General features: G+C 45.6%; 1 protein-coding gene across 25 annotated transcripts in view; it reads left to right on the top strand.

Annotated features, from left to right (window-relative positions):
• MADD (MAP kinase activating death domain) overlaps positions 1-18,142 on the top strand; it is a 41,287-nt gene that overhangs the window by 13,945 nt on the left and 9,200 nt on the right. For 9 of the 25 annotated variants that reach the window (XM_029957074.1, XM_029957086.1, XM_029957084.1 and 6 more), the window contains exons 15-30: positions 601-702; positions 2,004-2,063; positions 2,426-2,528; positions 2,897-3,083; positions 3,180-3,330; positions 3,625-3,831; positions 5,523-5,576; positions 6,565-6,665; positions 7,239-7,322; positions 7,653-7,811; positions 10,133-10,241; positions 10,524-10,586; positions 10,817-10,937; positions 11,040-11,145; positions 12,285-12,395; positions 15,241-15,348. In XM_029957074.1, the coding sequence (XP_029812934.1) occupies positions 601-702; positions 2,004-2,063; positions 2,426-2,528; positions 2,897-3,083; positions 3,180-3,330; positions 3,625-3,831; positions 5,523-5,576; positions 6,565-6,665; positions 7,239-7,322; positions 7,653-7,811; positions 10,133-10,241; positions 10,524-10,586; positions 10,817-10,937; positions 11,040-11,145; positions 12,285-12,395; positions 15,241-15,348 (1,826 nt within the window). The remainder of the gene's footprint in view (positions 1-600; positions 703-2,003; positions 2,064-2,425; positions 2,529-2,896; positions 3,084-3,179; positions 3,331-3,624; positions 3,832-5,522; positions 5,577-6,564; positions 6,666-7,238; positions 7,323-7,652; positions 7,812-10,132; positions 10,242-10,523; positions 10,587-10,816; positions 10,938-11,039; positions 11,146-12,284; positions 12,396-15,240; positions 15,349-18,142) is intronic. The other 16 variants (XM_029957095.1, XM_029957089.1, XM_029957098.1 and 13 more) reach the window with 10 other exon arrangements.

Raw genomic sequence — 18,142 nt, 5'->3', positions numbered from 1 at the left:
GAGGTTTCAGTCTGTTGTCAGGTAAGATAGTTGGTCAACTGGAAAATAGTCATTATATTAAAAATCATACACTTATACATATTTTGTGGAAATAATGTGGTCAGATTTGATTTAGTGCATATCTAATACCTTTTTTGCCTGATGTAGGGACTTTTTCATGAACATGCTTTGAAATCTCTAGGAGGTTGACTTTTGTGCTTAGAGAATATTTCCAGAAATGAGGAGTGGTGTCAGTTAAAGATCGAAGACAGACCAGGGACTAGAGAAAGCCAACACTGGGCATAATTATGATTGTGAGGGTTTTTATTTTTCAGAAGCCAGACAGGGACAGCACCAACTTCCGACCAAAAGTACGTTAACTGCTGGCTTTCTTGCTGAGTTAGCAGTTGATGGGAGACTTGTCCGTTACCATGGGAGGTAGTCAGAGAAAGTTGTAACTGGGTTTTGAGCAATCCTGACAGTCGCCCCTTTGTTTGCCCTGACTTAGACTTGGTCCTTTCTAAGGTAGATCAGAGGTACTGGGATTTGAAAAGGAGGAAGATGGAGATGATGATACATTTATGCTCCTAACTCCTGGCTCTCACACCCTCCCCTTGATAGGCAGCCTATATCGGAACCACAGTACAAGCTTCAGTCTTTCAAACCTCACCCTGCCCACCAAAGGTGCCAGAGAGAAGACCACGCCCTTCCCCAGTCTGAAAGGTAACTGCCGCCCTCCTTCTGCCAAACCAGGATTCTCCGGGAGATGTTCCAGGCCTATGGGTGCTTGTCAGGACCCCTGCGTATGATGAATCATTTGACCTGGCTGTTGCCCCTCATACCGCTTCTCATGGCTTTCATTGCACATTATGAGCTCCACTGGTTTTCAGATGGAAACTATCTTTGTAGCTGAAGAGAAGGCCCTGTGGTATCGTTTAGGATAACAGCAACTAAGATTACCGCTGCTTCCGGGGGGAGCTGTGTCAGATGTACGTAATTAACACAAGGATCATCAGCTGCTGCCGGTCGTCTGCCAGGCCCCTGCCGCATGAGTGTAGGACGAGCTTCATCCCGATCAGCTGGCCCGCTGGGGATGCTCGTGGAGAGCCTGGCGGTGTTCTAGTGTCAAGAAGCCCATTTGGCTTCATGTTAACGTAGGGCCTGTGGATGGGCCGGGTAGGATTGATTGGCTTCTAAGGGCAACTAAGACCTTATTTGATTCTCGTTTGTGATCTCTGAGAATTTGAAGGGTTCTTCTGCATTTACTCTGACTTTCGTTTGTTTTCTCTAGATATTGTGCTGAAATATTTAATTACACTAGAAAACATAGTGAGGAGCAGCTCCATATGCTTTTTAACTGACATCTCTTCCCAATGATGAAAAATGCCAGGAATCCAAGGAGTGTTCTTCGGTGGGGCTGGGAACATAGGATAGATGGGCAGAGGGACATAATAGCTAGTGGCGTAGGGGGTTGACTAGTGCTGGCGTAAATCCGCACCTGACTCCACAGGTTAGGGGTAGAAAAGTGTTAGCATCACTGGCTTTCATTTGATACAGTTGGGGAGGGGAGCAACTGAAGCGCTTTCATCGCATGCCGATGCTCCATTTGTGCACTTCCCGCTCCATCCACCTCCCATCCTCACACCCCACCCCACTTCCCATGACAGCATCTGCAAGACGGGTCTCTTCTCTCTGCACACCAGCAGCCCCTGTGGACCCCTGTGCTAGATGTTTCATGAAAACCAGCACTCCTTCCTTCATGCATGTGCCTGTTTAGTACCTGAAGGTCCCTTGTGTCATGTGCCCTGCCCCTGGCTCTGAGAGGCCATGTCTTAAGAATGGTCTTTCCTAGAGCCTTGGTTGTTTCCTGATCTCTTGGCTTCCAGCTCTGAGGTGCCTGAGAACTAAGGTTATGTGCACTAAGCTTTGGGAGAATCCTCAGATTATCTGACTTACTGCTCCAATGAGGGGTCTGGGGTTGTGATATCATGGTGCACCTACTAATTGTGTATTTTGTGTCCCAGTATTTGGGCTAAATACTCTAATGGAGATTGTTACTGAAGCCGGCCCCGGGAGTGGTGAAGGTGGGTCTTGCCCGTGAGCTGTGCATGATCGTTTTTTTTCCTAGCATCTTCTGTGCCTGCCCGAGGGCCATCCTCCTCATGGAGCAAGCGGTATCACATGAGTGACCTGCCTTGCCCTGTCCCCCGTGACGCCCGTGCTTGCCCATGGGGCATGCTGCTGGTGCATGTGGAGTGGCCTGAGTCTCCATCCCCACTTCCTCCACATTGCCATGGCTGGTTCCTACCTACGTGTGATGCCCTGGGGCCACCCTCACCCGGCCCTCCTAGGGAACGGGTGTGGAGCGTGGCTCCCCAGGGCTGTGCTGACTCGGGCTACTGGACCGCAGTGGTGATGTCTCTCATTCCTACCTTCCTGGCTTTAGGAAACAGGAGGGCCTTAGTGGACCAGAAGTCATCTGTTATTAAACACAGCCCAACAGTGAAAAGAGAGCCTCCATCACCTCAGGGTCGATCCAGCAATTCTAGGTAATCCATGGCTGAGCTATTTCAAAACTTCTCCGATAGAGGTAGCGATTCTTGTACCACACTGGAGGGAGGCTCGGGTGGGAGAGACCGTGTCAGTTGGGTGGGTGAAATCAGTTCTTGTGAGCCCTGCGCCTTCTGATTTCCCATGCAGCCGTAGTGGCACACACTGGTGAGAAGAATGAAACCGCAGCGGTGGGTATGTGGGCACATCAGGCTATCCGGAGAGGTGGGGGCTGCAGGGGACTTGCACCTCTGGAGACTTGGCTTTGTGTTTTGCCCCTGGTGGCAAACATCTAGTCTGGTGAAGGAGGCAGGGGGTGCTCTGCAAAGAAGCTGATAACCACAGAAGCTGTGTGTGGACCCCGTAGTGAAAACCAGCAGTTCCTGAAGGAGGTGGTACACAGTGTGCTGGATGGCCAGGGCGTTGGCTGGCTCAACATGAAAAAGGTGCGCCGGCTGCTGGAGAGCGAGCAGCTGCGTGTCTTTGTCCTGAGCAAGCTGAACCGCACGGTGCAGTCGGAGGATGACGCCCGGCAAGACGTCATCCCTGATGTGGTCAGTGTCTGGGGTGGGGAGCGGGAATCAACTGCCAGAGGGACCTGGACGCCAAAGGCGATTTTGCCCACTGCAGCCCCTGGGTTATTGTTGCAGGAGGTCAGTCGAAAGGTGTACAAGGGAATGCTAGACCTGCTCAAGTGCACGGTGCTCAGCCTGGAGCAGTCCTATGCCCACGCGGGCCTGGGAGGCATGGCCAGCACCTTTGGGCTTCTGGAGATTGCCCAGACCCACTACTACAGTAAAGGTAGGGATGGCACCAGCGGGGCAGGCGCTGTCCACAACTCTTCCACTCCTCTCTGAGGAAGGCTTGCTCTTTCAAAAGTTTCCCAGTGCCAGGCTGCTTCCCATCAGGCTCCGGGGTTTTCTTTTCTATGCGTGTTTACACGTACCGGGTATTTTTCTGTCATGAAAAATAAGATGTCTGTTTTTCTTTCCTTGCACTTTTTCCATTCCTCCTTGCTTCTCCCATCTCATTTCCATAGCTTGATTCCCACTCAGTGTCTCTCTTGACCTCTTCCTGTATTCCCTCTTTTCCTAGAACCAGACAAGCGGAAGCGAAGTCCAACAGAGAGCGTACATACACCAGTCGGCAAGGATCCCGGCCTGGCTGGGCGGGGGGACCCAAAGGCTATGGCACAGCTGAGAGTTCCCCAGCTGGGACCTCGGGCGCCCAGTGCTGCAGGAAAGGGTCCTAAAGAACTAGACACCAGAAGTTTAAAGGAAGAGAATTTTGTAGCGTCTATTGGTATGTATCGCCGTGTTTGGTGTGGCAGAGGGTTCGGGCTTCTTAAATACCGCTCCCTCCTTTCAATTCATTCAGAATCCTGCCTTTCTTTTCCCCATGCTTTGCTTTCTAGAGAGGGAGATAGGTCTGCATCCATTTCTAGTGGATTTTCTTTGTGCTTCTTTATTCTTCATGCTTCCCCCACCTGCATCTTAGAGGAAGAATGGAAAGTCGGCTTCGAGGGGCCAGTGAGGCTTCGTGCGGGGAGTCTGAGCTATATTCCTTGTCCCACTTTTTATTTACATCTGGATTCCTTCAGATGTGAGGTCCTGGAAGCTGTAAGAAGGTTTATAGATGCATCTTTGGCCTATAAAATTATGATCGTCTGGACAGTTTCCCCCCGTCCAACCATTACACGACCCTCAGATTTGCTTCTTCTGGGGTACATCCAGCAACCCCATTTCCTGGGCGCTGGACCTCAAGGTCTAGATTTCCGAATCAGCTTTTCTTTAAACCTCTCCTTACTGGACTCAATTAAGAGCTTGTTTACGTTTGATGTTTCTCCGTTCTCACCGAGGCAGCACCTTAGTGAGCTCTCTGGGTGTCACCTCGGTTAGACTGACTTGACCTGGAGTCCTCTAGCTTGTGTTTTTCTTTCTCTGGTTCTGTTTCCCCGGGCAGTTTGCTTCCAGCTGGTGCTTCTTTGTCACACCATTAGTAGTTGTCTTACGCTTCCAAAAATGGGGAGGAGGAACCAGTTTCCTTTGTTGGGGAACTGCACATCCCTAGCCAGCAGAACAGTGTCCCAGAGGCATTCACCCTGGTCTTCTTCCTGCCTGATGTCATGTCCTAGAAAAAGCACCGGCCTGCAAGTCTGGAGGTCTGGAGGTCTAGTCCTGTATCTGCCCCCAGCTAGGAATGAGACTTCGGGCAAAGCGCTTCCTCTCAGGACCTCTGTCTCCTCATCTGGGAAATGAAGAGATTGGACTAAGTAGACACTCAAGTTCTTCCAAGAAAAGAATGCTATGATCCGTGTTCTCTCTTCTTTACCCAACGAAGATCCTATTCTTGACCATTTAGTGTTCTCTGTCACTTTCCCTGGAAGCATCTTTCCAGATGCCTGGTGGAGAATGGGTCACCTCGCAGGGCAGGTGCTGACACTGAGGGTGAATTGGATTTTTTGGTAGCAACAAGGAGAGATGCTAACTGCCTGCATAAGTGGCCTCTGTCCAGTCCAGTGAATCAAACAGGTTTGTGCTCACGCTGCTGAACCCCTATGGCTGGTTGCGGCGATCACCTGTCTAGGATCTTTAAAAATTGTTGTTGCCTAACTCATTTGGCAGAGAAATCATGGTCCCTGGTGATCCTAACATGATCTTGAGCAGGTGCTCCGGCCTCCTTAGGATCAGGTTCCTCACGCCAAAATGAAGGAGCTTGACCCAAAGCAGTTCCATCTCTAACATTCTGCAAGGTTTTTACTACCACGTTAGGGTTTGGCCTAGGAATTTAGAGTCTTTAGTTCATGAGTGGGGGGAAGGCATTAGCTCTCTTGATTTTTAACCTCCGAGAATGAAGCTCTCTTTTTATCTCTTGATATGTAATCCTGTGCGTGAGACTGAATCAGCTTGGGTGGGTGGGTTTCCATTCTGTCTGTCTGACCAGCCTCTGACTCTGTCTGTCTTTCTCTCCTGCTTACATTGCATCTGGGGTAGAATTGTGGAACAAGCACCAGGAAGTGAAAAAGCAAAAAGCTTTGGAAAAACAGAGTAAGGAACAAATGCCCCTTCCTGTTCCCAAATCTCCCATACCTGCCAACTCCCCAGGCCCAGTTGGGGCAGGCTCCCTTTGTCAGCCCCACCCCAAATTTGCTCTTGGGGGGTATTTGGAATGAAAGCAGGTAGGTGGTATGTGATTCACAGGTATGTGACTTGTAGGCTGCTTCTTTCCCCCCTCCTCCTAGCAATCAGGCTGTAATCAGGGCGTCTATCAAGTAAAATCCCTTAGACCTTGGTTCCCTATTGCTTCAGAGTTGGTGGGGAGAATGTTCTCCTATTTCAGTGCCCCTCATTGGCTGAGATCTCCCTCACCCACTAGAAGGCCTGTGGGCACAGTTGGCAGAGATGGTTGCTGTCCCTCCGTGTTGAGTCTGTAGCTTTCCAGCTCTCTCTGGTGGCTTGCCTAGGCACGCTTTCTTGCTTTCTGTCATTCTGTCCTTCTGCCATACCACTGTGGGCGGGCGGGGAAAAATGACAGTGTGTGGGTTTTTTAAAATCTCAAATGTAGAAGTTGCAGGGTTGGGGTAGGCCGTGTCCACAGAAACAGCTGGTGTTTCTGTATCTCATTGGGCCTATCCTTTTTCTAGCCCCTTTAGACATGTTTGCTGGGGAAGCACCAAGGGGCCTGGGGACCCATAACCGGTTGCACACACCAGTAAAGCTCTGACTCTGAGTATAGTGGAATGTGGTTTAGACGATTTGGTTGTGGAACTTTTTGGCTTAGAATGACTTGCTCAGAATTTTCTCAGGTTGCGAAGATGGCTGCACAGCCCCTTGAGACCAGGTTTAATTTGTCCCACTTGGTCCTTAAGGCATGTGGGGACTTCTTCCAGTGGGGCCTGAGGTGGGGGCAGTCCCTGGGAAGGTGACTGGGACACGCCAACACAGGTCTGGGACCAGGCTGTGCTGCCGCCCCCTCCCTTCGCCAGCCTGCCCCTTGTGTGTGTGCACTGGGCGATGGAGGTCTTCCCCTACCCAGGGCCTGACGCGATCAAACCCATCTTTGACCTCGGTGAGACAGAGGAGAAGAAGTCCCAGATCAGCGCAGACAGTGGCGTGAGCCTCACATCTGGTTCCCAGGTTTGTGATGACCTTGTTAAGAATTGTGAGCATTAAATTTGCTCTCTCAGAATACGTCTTTAAGTTAAAAAAAAAGAAAAAGACAATCTCAAAACAACACACACGCCCAGTGATAGGGGAATGATGGAATAAGTATAATACATCCGTGTACTATGATATTAACATCTATTGACTGTTTTAAAAAATGTAGCAACATGGGGAAATGCTTTACAAAGCTACATGCAGTGTGATCCCCATTTTATTTTTAAAATGTATGTAGAAAAGACTGAAAGGAAATGTTCCGAAACCTTAACAGTGATTAATGTCAGTGGTAGATTTATGGTTTATTTTTGTTTCTTTGTTCTTTCTTGTATTTTCTATAGTGAGTATATATTTCTTTAGGGTTTATTACTTTTTATTATGTAAGTCATGTATATTTTATATTCAGGAAAAAATAAACTTCTCATGGCCTGCTTAGGAATGGTAATAGCAGGCTGGGGATGGGGAGAAGGAAGAAGATACAGTATTTCTTAGAGAAACTGAGAGTAGATGGGACACCCCCTCTAATGTGTCTGAGTCCCCATGTCGTTTCAGAGGACTGATCCAGACTCTGTCATTGGTGTGAGTCCAGCTGTTATGATCCGAAGCTCAAGTCAGGACTCTGAAGTTAGCACCGTGGTAGGGGAACACCACATTGGCATCTTGGTGGGTGGGGTGTGAGCTCCCCTCTGGAAAAGGGGGCCGCTTTCTCCTTCGGAGGCTCTTAGTCTTGTGTCAGCTTGGTTCTCACAGTGGAGATGTTCACCTGTCCTAGGTTTGTATGCATGGCATCAGAGCCCGAGATTTCACCCAGGGCACCTCATCTTGTAAAGAAGGTACTTCCAGAGGCTGTCTGACACACCTTTGAAGTTCAGGGCCTTTTTTATGGCAGTAGAGAGCTCTAACCGCTGGGCATTTCTGGGAACGCTTCCCTGGGGAGTATCCCTGACTACCTTTTTTCCTTTCCAGGTGAGTAATAGTTCTGGAGAGACCCTTGGCGCAGACAGTGACCTGAGCAGCAATGCAGGTGACGGACCAGGTGGTGAGGGCAGCGCCCACTTGGCCAGCTCCCGGGGCACTTTGTCTGATAGCGAAATTGAGACCAACTCCGCTACTAGCACCATCTTTGTAAGTTTTGTTTACTAACAAGAGGAGATCAGCTCCTTCATGGGAGGGCAGCGGGTTTGAAAAGAATGAAAAGTCAAGGGGGCAATTAGAACGAAAAGAGGATGTGAGGAATGGATAATCCTGACGTATTTGGCTTCAAAGAAAATGTTTCTCACATCTTTTTCCAGTTATTTGACTGCATGATCTTGGGACTTTAGGGCCCTCTCCAGAATCACTGAGGAGTTGCGCTCCCCTCCCAGCCACAGAAGGGCCTCATATCCTAGGCAGCAATAATCCCCACGGTTACAGGAGACAAGGTGATAGGTACTTTGTGGCAACGTCAGGGCAATTACACTCTCACTGCATACCAGTCTGTCTGTTGCTCTGGAATAGTTTAATTCTCTGCTACTCACTTCTCTCTTTATATAGCACTTCAAAATACCATTTTATTATATTTTATTTTAGTATATTTCTTTTTCAATGTTTGTTTATTTTTGAGAGACAGAGAGAGTGAGAGAGAATGTGCACAGAATCAGGGGAGGAGCAGAGAGGGAGACAGAGAATCCCAAGCAGGCCCCGCGATGTCAGCACAGAGCCCGACATGGGGCTTGAACTCACAAACTGTGAGATCATGACCTGGGCCGAAATGAGTTAGACACTAACCAACTGAGCCACCCAGTCGCCCCTATTTTAGTATACTTTTTACAGTTATTTTGATATTTTCATTCATTAATAAATATCTATTAAGTGATTCATTAAATGCTATATTCTGTACTAAAGAAAGAGGAATGAATAAGGCATGATTCTCTCTCAAAGAAGAAGTTTGCAATTCACTGTTTCCGTGACTAATCTCTTCTGACAGGTGCGGGGAACAAAGCCTTAGGAGAAAAAGAACTTGCCGTACATCATACAAAAAGCCAGTGATCAGTTGGAATTAAATTAATTCTGTTTAGTTTTTTCCTTTAGACACCCTACATTTTGGTGTATATATGCCCCTTTAGGCAGCACTGAGCACTCTGCTACCCTTGCCACTTTATTAGAGTCGAGAATGGATATTCCCTACAGGGGTTTATAAGTCCTTCTCTTTGGTCTGTGGGGAGAATGGAAGATGAAATTTAAATGCAATCAAATATTTAACACTGGTGATCATTCCCACCCTCAGGGCTTTCTGTTGTATGTGTTTCTAATAGAGCAGAAGACATCCCTGAGTGAAGGTGGCCAATGGGATGGAAAGTCAGCAGAGCCATTGAAGTTAATGGACCTTAACTTTCCTTGAGTCTAAATAGAGCATTTTAATGAGAGTATTTTAAATCCTTCCCGTGTACCTCCATTCTGGAAGTTAAGATAGATAATATGGGGTAGCAGTCTTGCATAAAGCCATTCAGCTATGTGCTGCCTTTCTGAGCACCTTGTAGAGACAAATTCTTACTTGTCCTGTGCTGGTGGGCAAGGGCTTTTTTGTACAGCTGAGTTGCTGAGAATAATTACCTAAATTTCTTGGCTCAAAAGAAGGCTAAACAGCAAGAAATAAATTGGATTAAGTCAGTATGGTTCATTGAACCAAGAATTGGGCTATGAATCTGGAGACTGGCATTTAGGCACACTAATTAGGTATTGCCTAATAACCTTTGGTCGGTTGCTTCTCTGCTTATGCTGTTGCAGGAGTCATGAAAGGGGCATGAAACCTGCCTCTTACCCAGTTGAAAATCTTTTTTGAATGATTAGAAAGTCTGCCGTTGCAGCAGTGGCAGATAAAGTTAGTGATATTTCTAAGAGACAGTAGGAAAGAGGAAATTAACATTTATCAATCCCATGTGCCACGCCTTATTAAGTGCTTTATATACATTTTCTAACTTAATTTCTGTAATGGTCCTGTGAGGTACATGATACGTAACCTTCCCTTTATATAAGTGAGGAAAATGAGACTCAGAGAATCCGAGTTTGATGCCTAAGGTCACACAGCTAGTAAGAGACAGGATCTGAACCTCAGTCAGTCTGACTTCAAAACCAGTGTTCTTTCTACTGCATCATGCGGCTATGGAGAATTTGCCTTTTTTATTTTTATTTTTTTTAAGAGTAAATGATCTTATAGAGACTAAAGGGTAAAGATAAGCAAAATGAAAACGTGATTGCAAGTTTTAGGAGGCAGTAACAGAAGGCAGCATTATCAGACTGACTTCTGATCAAATCCTTGGGGGCAAGCAGAGGAGCCGAAGCAGGACTCTTGAGTGTATGTGGCTAATGGAAGGTAACAGGTGTGTGAGCCTCTTCGTGAGCTGGTGGCTCACTTTGCCCTATCCATCGCTACCTCGGGCAGCTGACCAGCCACCTCTTCTTTGTAGGGGAAAGCCCACAGCTTGAAGCCCAGTGTAAAGGAGAAGCTGGTGGGCAGCCCAGTTCGCTCTTCTGAAGATGTAAGCCAGCGAGTCTATCTCTACGAGGGACTCCTAGGTGAGAAACAGACTGGGCAGGCATCTTGCACCGGGAGAAAGCTGGACTCAGCTGGGGAAGAGGGTGACGCTGAATAACTAGCTGCTTAGCTTTGAGCCGATCTCAGTGCTGATGTGAGAGGGTGTTTTTATATCTGAAGCAAGCGACTCACTGGGTCTGTAAATAGCGGTGGGTGAGCTCTGGAAAAGCCTGGATTTTGGTATTAATCAACAGCCTCTGTCTTTCTGTCTGTGTGTCTTTCCTTTCTTGCTACCATGGTCCTTCCCGCTCACAAATGGGCAGGAAGGGACAAAGGATCGATGTGGGACCAGTTAGAGGATGCGGCTATGGAGACCTTTTCTATAAGTAACCACCTTTCTTTGTGTGCTGTGTGCATCCCTCCTCCTCGGGAGGGACTGCGCCTCACTTGGAGGAGCTGGGGCTGGTGGCCAAATGCTAGTTCTGGGGTGGAGAGGCTTCTGTTTGCTTTGTCCTAGAATTTGTCCCTTCTATCTGGAGTTGACTCTTTATTTTGGTTTGGCAGCTATATTCTTTATATGTTAAATAAGCCCCTAGAAAAATTCTATTCTGTACAGGCAAAGAACGTTCTACTTTATGGGACCAAATGCAGTTCTGGGAAGATGCGTTCTTAGACGCCGTGATGCTGGAGAGAGAAGGGATGGGTATGGACCAGGGTCCCCAGGAAATGATCGATAGGTAAGACTTAGCAGATGCTTGGGAAATGCGAACTCAGCCTCTTCTGAGTTAGTTCTGGGGTCTCCCCTCTGAGGGCTGACTTGTCCCTGGCCCCCTGCTTAGGTACCTGTCCCTGGGAGAACATGACCGGAAGCGTCTAGAGGATGATGAAGACCGTTTGCTGGCCACGCTTTTGCACAACCTCATCTCCTACATGCTGCTGATGAAGGTGGTGCCGATTTTGCTTGTGCCCATCGACTGCTGATGCCAGAAGGGCGAGTCTTACATTCTGGGACTTTTGGGAAGTCCTCCTCGCCTCTTCCTAGGGCTTTCTTCCTAACAGAGAGTTTGAGCTCTAGCTCACACATGATTCATTTGTCTAAAGCGGCCAGGCTGTTGTGCTAAGGAATATTGTAAACATGATTAGTGATTCTATACCATTTGTTTCTTTTCAAGTTTAAATGGGCTTCCTTTGCTAGTAGTTCTCGGATGCCAGTAGAACTCCCCACAGAATACAATGGATGAAAAAAAAATTTTAAGTATTACTTTCTAAAACCTTAGAAAGAAGAGTCAGAATTCATTTTTTAGCACGAGCGCTTTATCATATATAATTTTCCATAGATGTAAAAAGAGCTACTCGTTAAATAATTAATGGTACGTTCTAGCTTGACTTGGTTGTACTTGGTTGTTTTGGCTGTGGAAGAAGAAGTTACCAAATAGAGGAGTCTTGCTTTGCAAGGGAAACATGAGTTTGGGGTTGGTGGGTAGAAGAGGGCTGTTTTGAGAGTGAGCCCCTGGGTTTTTCCTCCTCCTGTTCTCCCCTCCTTAAATATGAAGGGATGGGTTGATCAGATGCAGAGAACGAGAACATCCTACCGGCTGACTTAGTTTGTTTCATTTTCTGCCGTAAGGCTCACTCCGTTCTGGAGAGCTCCGGGGGTACCAGGTAACTGCTCGGGAAGGAGCGATGATCCCGAGCCCTGGGAAGGCGTCTGCACAGCCGAGCCAGAATGTCACTGCTCTAAAGCATCATTTCTCAACTATACTCTGAGGAGCCCCAGGGGATTCCAGGGCTCCTTTAGGGGTGAACATTGTGGTACTGGTTAGGGATAGGGAGGAAGTGTCTCCTTGAACCCCTGTCCGCTTGAACCAGACCTACTCTAAACGACTTTTCTGCAGAAGCCACCTAGAGACAGAACCAAGGTTTTCCTTCCCAGCCTGTGGGCAGAATAGACGGTTGAATATTTTCTCCCCTATTCAGCGTTGTGGACTCTGAATTGTCTCAAATGGTTGGAAACTTGCTGTATGTTCCCTCTACCTCATTTGAAAGAGGAGATCCCTCATTAAGATCCTGTTTTGGCTTTCCAGGTAAACAAGAATGACATCCGGAAGAAGGTGAGGCGCCTGATGGGAAAGTCCCATATTGGGCTTGTGTACAGCCAGCAAATCAATGAAGTGCTTGATCAGCTGGCAAACCTGGTAAGCAGAGCTGGGCCGATCCTTAGGCTCCCTTCCCACTGCGCTTGTCGGCTTCCAGACTTGGGCCTTGTCGCCCAGGGCACAGGTTTCCCCACAGGTCATTTCTTGGCTTGTATGTTTTCAGAAAACCATGTTTTAAAAACTGGGTTTTGTGGAGTGCCTTCGTGGCCCAGTTGATTGTGCATCGAACTTCAGCTCAGGTCACGACCTCGCAGTTCATGAGTTGGAGCCCCACATCAGGCTCTGAGCTACCAGCTCAGAGCCTGGAGCCTGCTTCTGATTCTATGTCTTCCTTTGCCTCTGTCTCTTCCCTGTTCACAGTCTGTCTCTCTCTCTCTCTCTCTCTCTCTCTCAAAAATAAATACGCATTAAAATAAATAAATAAATACAGGGTGTTGAGTCTAGATGAGGGTTTAGTCTTCCTGTTCTGTGACAGGATTCTCTGTCCGAAAACCATCCTAGTGCAGCCATTTCAACACTTGGTCCGTGGACTCCTGAGGATCCACAAGCTGGAAAACTACTTTCCTCATAACAGTAAGATGTTCTTTGCGTTTTTTACCAGAGTGACATTTGTGCTGATGGGACAAGAGCAGTGATAGGTACGACCACTGGAGCCCTTCACACCGTGAGGCAGTGGCTCTAAACCAGGCTGGGAGCCGTTGGAGTGCGCTCCAGTTAAAAAAAGAGAGAAAGAAAAATTGTTTCACTTATGAGTGTTCTTGATGAAAGAGTTAAAATTCATTAATTTTGTTAAATCTGATCTTTGATTATACATCTTTTTAATATTTCATGTGACAGAATGAGAAATATACAGAAAACACGCTACAAACCAAAATATGATTGTTTCAAGGAAAACCAATTTGTGATAGTTTGAGTTGCAAGGTGAACTGTGAGCTTCGGTAGTGGGATGTTATTTTTACTTGAAAGAATGGTTACTCAGAGTTGGGTATTTATTTGGGAGACTCTTAAGCTTCAGTCTTCCTAATATTAAAGGCATTTCTAATGAGATTGATACTTTTTTAAATAAGATTTTTTTTAACTCTTTTTTTTAATGCGTATTTATTTTGAGAGAAAGAGAGCGCTTGCATGAGCAGGGGAGGGGCAGAGAGAGAGGGAGACACAGAATCTGAAGCAGGCTTCAGGCTCTGAGCTGTCAACACAGAGTCCAGTGTGGGGCTCGAACCCATGAACCACAAGATCATGACCTGAGCAGACACTTAACTGACTGAGCCACCCAGGCACCCCAGATTTTTTTTTTTTGAGAGAGCAAGCTTGGGAGAGGGGCAGAGGGGAGAGAGAGAATCTTAAGCAGGCTCTCTGCTCAGCGTAGAGCTTGATATGGGGCTCAATCCCACAACCCTGGGATCACAACCTGAGCCAAAATCGATAGTTGGACGCTCAAACAACTGAGCCATCCAGGTACCTCAACTACATTGATGACATTAATAAATGTGATTTTTTTTTTATATTCTGTAATGAAATGTGTCAATATTTGGAAGAGCTGCATAACTTAAACCAGTATTTTCCAAGAGACCAGTGTGTGGAATTCGTGTTACAAATTCAAGTATGAGTAAAGGTCCACTCAAAATGTAAGGCAGACAAATGGATTTAATATAACAAAGTACGAAATGTTCAGGGGAGCCCGGGTGGCTCAGCTGGTTGGGCATCCAACTCTTTTTTTCTTCTTTTATTAATTTATTTTCAAGTTAGTTAACATACCTTGTAGTGTTGGCTTCAGGAGTAGAACCCATAATTGATCTCTTATATGCGACACACAGTGCTGAGCCTGAAAAGTGCCCTCTTTAATGCCCATCACCCACCCCCCACTTCCGTCCAGGAATCCTCAGTTTGTTTTCCGTATTTAAGTCTCTTATGGTTTACCTCCCTCTCTGTTTTTATCTCTTATGGTTTACCTCCCTCTCTGTTTTTATCTTATTTTTCCTTCCCTTCCCCTATGTTCATCTTTTGAGTTTCTCAAATTCCAAGTATAAGTGAAATCATATGTTATCTGTCTTTCTCTGACTGACTTATTTCACTTAGCATAATACTCTGCAGTTGCATCCTCATTGTTGCAAATGGCAAGATGTCATTCGTTTTCATCACCAAATAGTATTCCATTGTGTGTGTGTGTGTGTGTGTATATACCACATCTTCTTTATCCATTTATCAGTTGATGAGCATCCGACTCTTGATTTTGTGATCTCAGGGTTGTGGGATCAAGCCCCTCTCCCCCACTCATGCTCTCACTGTGTCTCTCTAAAATAAAAAAAAAACCCTCCTCCCTTTTCCAAATACGTATTTGTGAGACCAGATTTTCTTGATATACCTGAACCAAAGCAACATATCACAATGGATTGAATGCAGAAGCAAATATGAGAATCCAGCCATTTTTTTAAAGCCAAAAATTGAAGAGATGTGCAAAATGTAAAATAGTGGCAGCAGTCATCTCATTTTTGGGTGCATGTGGGGGCAATATGGTTGTTATTTTAAACTTATTTATATTACCATGTCATGGATATATTATTAATGAATGATAAATTACTTTAAAATGAATTAATATTTAATTTTTTCAGCTTTAACTTCTAGTATGGCAAATATCTATAAGTATAACCCCCATAAACATAAGCTCTTGGGGATCGTCAATAATTTTTAAGAGATCTAGGAGTCCTAAGACCAAAAAGTTTGAGACCATGTCCCTGGTGCCCTATAGCCAGCAGATGGCACTGTGCTGAGTAATCTGGTAGGAATTTATTGCTGAAGTGGGTGGGGACAGAGTGGCATTCTTGGCCCAGAGAGCTCTGTGAGAGAGACTATGGACGTCTCTAACAGATCTCTTCTTTCTCAGAATGGACGTGACCTCTCTATCCGGTCCAGTGGCAGCCGGCACATGAAGAAGCAGACATTCGTGGTACATGCGGGGACAGACACGAACGGAGATATCTTCTTCATGGAGGTACGTGCCAGTTCGTGCGAGTTCAGACGTCTTTTCCAAAAGACCAGGAACGTTTGGGAGTCACAGGAACTCCTAGAACTGATACCAGAATATTTCTCCCACTTATCTCATTAAATTGTCAGGCTCTTATGCAAATGATATAATAGATGATTCCCCACCGTTTCTTTTAAATATATATTGAATAGATGATGTAGTCACATTGTTCGTAAGTCAAGACAACTAAAATGGTAGGCCTGGGGACGTCTTGTTCTCTTTCTTACCCCCTTCCTCTCAATTTCCCATCCGCTTCACCCCTCCCTCCTGTAGGTAACCGCTTTTATTGATTTTCTTTGTTTCTTCCAGTGGTAATTCATACAAACACAATAAAATGTGAACATCCATTCTTAATTTTCTTCTTTCTTACAGAAAGGTAGTGCATCATATCCAATCATATCCATTGATCTGTACCTTGATTTTCTCATTGAACATATCTTAGAGGTCTCTATGTCAGTACAAACAGAGGGTTCTCATGGTTTTTTTCTTTTAGCTGAAGAAGATTTGACAATGTTATATTAGTGTCAGGTCTATAGCATCGTGATTCAACAGTTCTGTGCATCACACAGCGCTCACCATGATAAGTGTAGTCACCATCTGTCCCTGTACGTTATTACGATGACTCTTTCTCCTCTGGTTCTGATTCTTCTTACAGCTGCATCACAGTCCACGGTGTGATTGTTCCATAGTTGATTTAACCAGTCAGTATCTATGTACCCCTGCTTCTCCTCCACGTTCGTACTATTGCTAATAGTGCTGCTCTGCGTGACGCCGTGCTGCTTCCTTTCTCACACGGGCGGGTGATCTAAGAACTCAGAGTGGCATCGCTGAACGAAAGGAAAAAACGCACTAATGATTTTGGTAGCTATGCCTCTGAGGTGTCTCTTAACATATAATAGTTCCCTTCCCACTGTGCCATTTATTTTGTTGAAGAATGTGCCATATGGAGTATCTCACATTCTAGATTTTTTGCCGATTACATCTGATTGCATCTCTTTGGTGTTAACATGTTTCTCCATCACTTGTATTTTTTGCAGATTGGCAGTTCAATCTAGAGGTTTGATGAGCTTCAGGTTCGGTATTTGGGCAGGAGTGCTTGGTGGGCGGTGCTGTATATTGCCTGTGGCCCCATTTGGTCATCTCCATCCTGGTGATCAGTGGGTTTAGATGTGGGCAGCCTGATCTATCCACTGTGAAGTTCCTCATGAGTCCTCTGAGTTTGCTTGTGTCTTTTTTGCCATGCAGAATTTTTTTTACTTTTATGTAGTTGAATTAATTAACTACAATTTTTAATAGTTTAATACTATTTAATTTTAATCATTTCTGGGTTTTGAGTCAGAGATAGAAAAACCTTCCTTGGGACACCTGGGTGGTTCAGTCTGTTGAACATCAGACTTCAGCTCAGGTAATGAGCTCACAGTTTATGGGTTCGAGCCTCACAGCAGGCTCTGTGCTGATGGCTCAGAGCCCATTTCATGTCCTCTGTCTCCCTCTCTCTCTGCCCCTCCCCGGCTTGGGCTCTCTCAAAAATAAATAAACACTAAAAAAGAAAGAAAAGAAAAACCTGCCTTACTGCCAGGATTGTAAAGGCAGTTGGCTATGTTTTCTTTATTTCTATATTTTTAATTTTAAAATAAATCTCTTCATTTTTTTAAATGTTTATTTTGAGAGAGAGAGAGAGAGACAGAGAGTGAGCAGGGGAGGGGCAGAGACACACACAGAATCTGAAGCAGGCTCCAGGCTCTGTGCTGACAGCTCAGATGTGGGGCTCAAACCTATGAACTGTGAGATTATGACCTGAGCCGAAGTCAGACGCTCAACCAACTGAGCCACCCAGGCAGCCCCAAAATGAATCTCTTCTACATAATTGTAGGACAAAGTACAACTCTTACATATAGAGTAGTGAAATTAACTAATTTTTACAAGTATTGTTTCCTTTTGGCTTAGTTGAGTTTGATTTTCACAGTCACAGCTTTTGGAACAAGTAGTTTATCAAACATGGGGCAGGAGTTCTGCCCTGAAGCAGGACCACGCATCCTGGTGTAGTGGAGAAGGGAGTCATTTTCACGTCACCGTGAAGCTTTAGAATTTGGCCAGGTGTCTCCTCGAGCTGAGGGCTGACCTAGGACAGCTGCCACCAGAGGTGGCAGGTGATTCTCACCCTTTCCTTTTCCTTTGAAAAAAGAAATCCAGAAGGTTCCTTGAAGTACAGGACTAACTCTCACCACCATACAGGGGAGCCTCATATCAAGTTCCTGGAGCATGGAATGGATCTGTCACCTCATAGATCCTTCTCTGTGTCTCACTGTCACCTACTGTGGTTAGCTTACTGACTTAGCCTTCCTCATCTCTGCACAGCCTGCTGGCTGCATGATCACTCGGAGAGCAATTTGCAAAGACTTTTAAGAAATCCTCTGTATTACCCTTTTTTTTAATTACAAAAGTAGAACAGTGTATGCTGTGAAAGTTTCAAACCATGTAGAAGTAAATGAAATAAAAAGTTTCCCTTCACTTCCTTCCAGTACTATGTTCCAGAAGTAACCACTGTCAAAGAGTTTGGGGTGATTTTTAAAAATGCATATTTCTATAAATACAATTTACTTATATGTAATTTTGTATTAGTGTTTACAAAAGTGGCATCAAACTACAAATATTGTTACATTACTTGATTTTTTTCACTTAATTTATGACTGACATCTTTCCATGTCTACATATAGATCTGTCTTTGTTTTTCCTTTTTTTTCTTTTTTCATCTCTTTTT

The sequence above is a fragment of the Suricata suricatta genome, chromosome 11, assembly GCF_006229205.1.
Source record: "Suricata suricatta isolate VVHF042 chromosome 11, meerkat_22Aug2017_6uvM2_HiC, whole genome shotgun sequence".
Lineage (NCBI taxonomy): Eukaryota > Metazoa > Chordata > Mammalia > Carnivora > Herpestidae > Suricata > Suricata suricatta.
The sequence above is the reverse complement of the archived record's forward strand: the minus strand, read 5'-3'. Positions and strand labels throughout refer to the sequence as shown.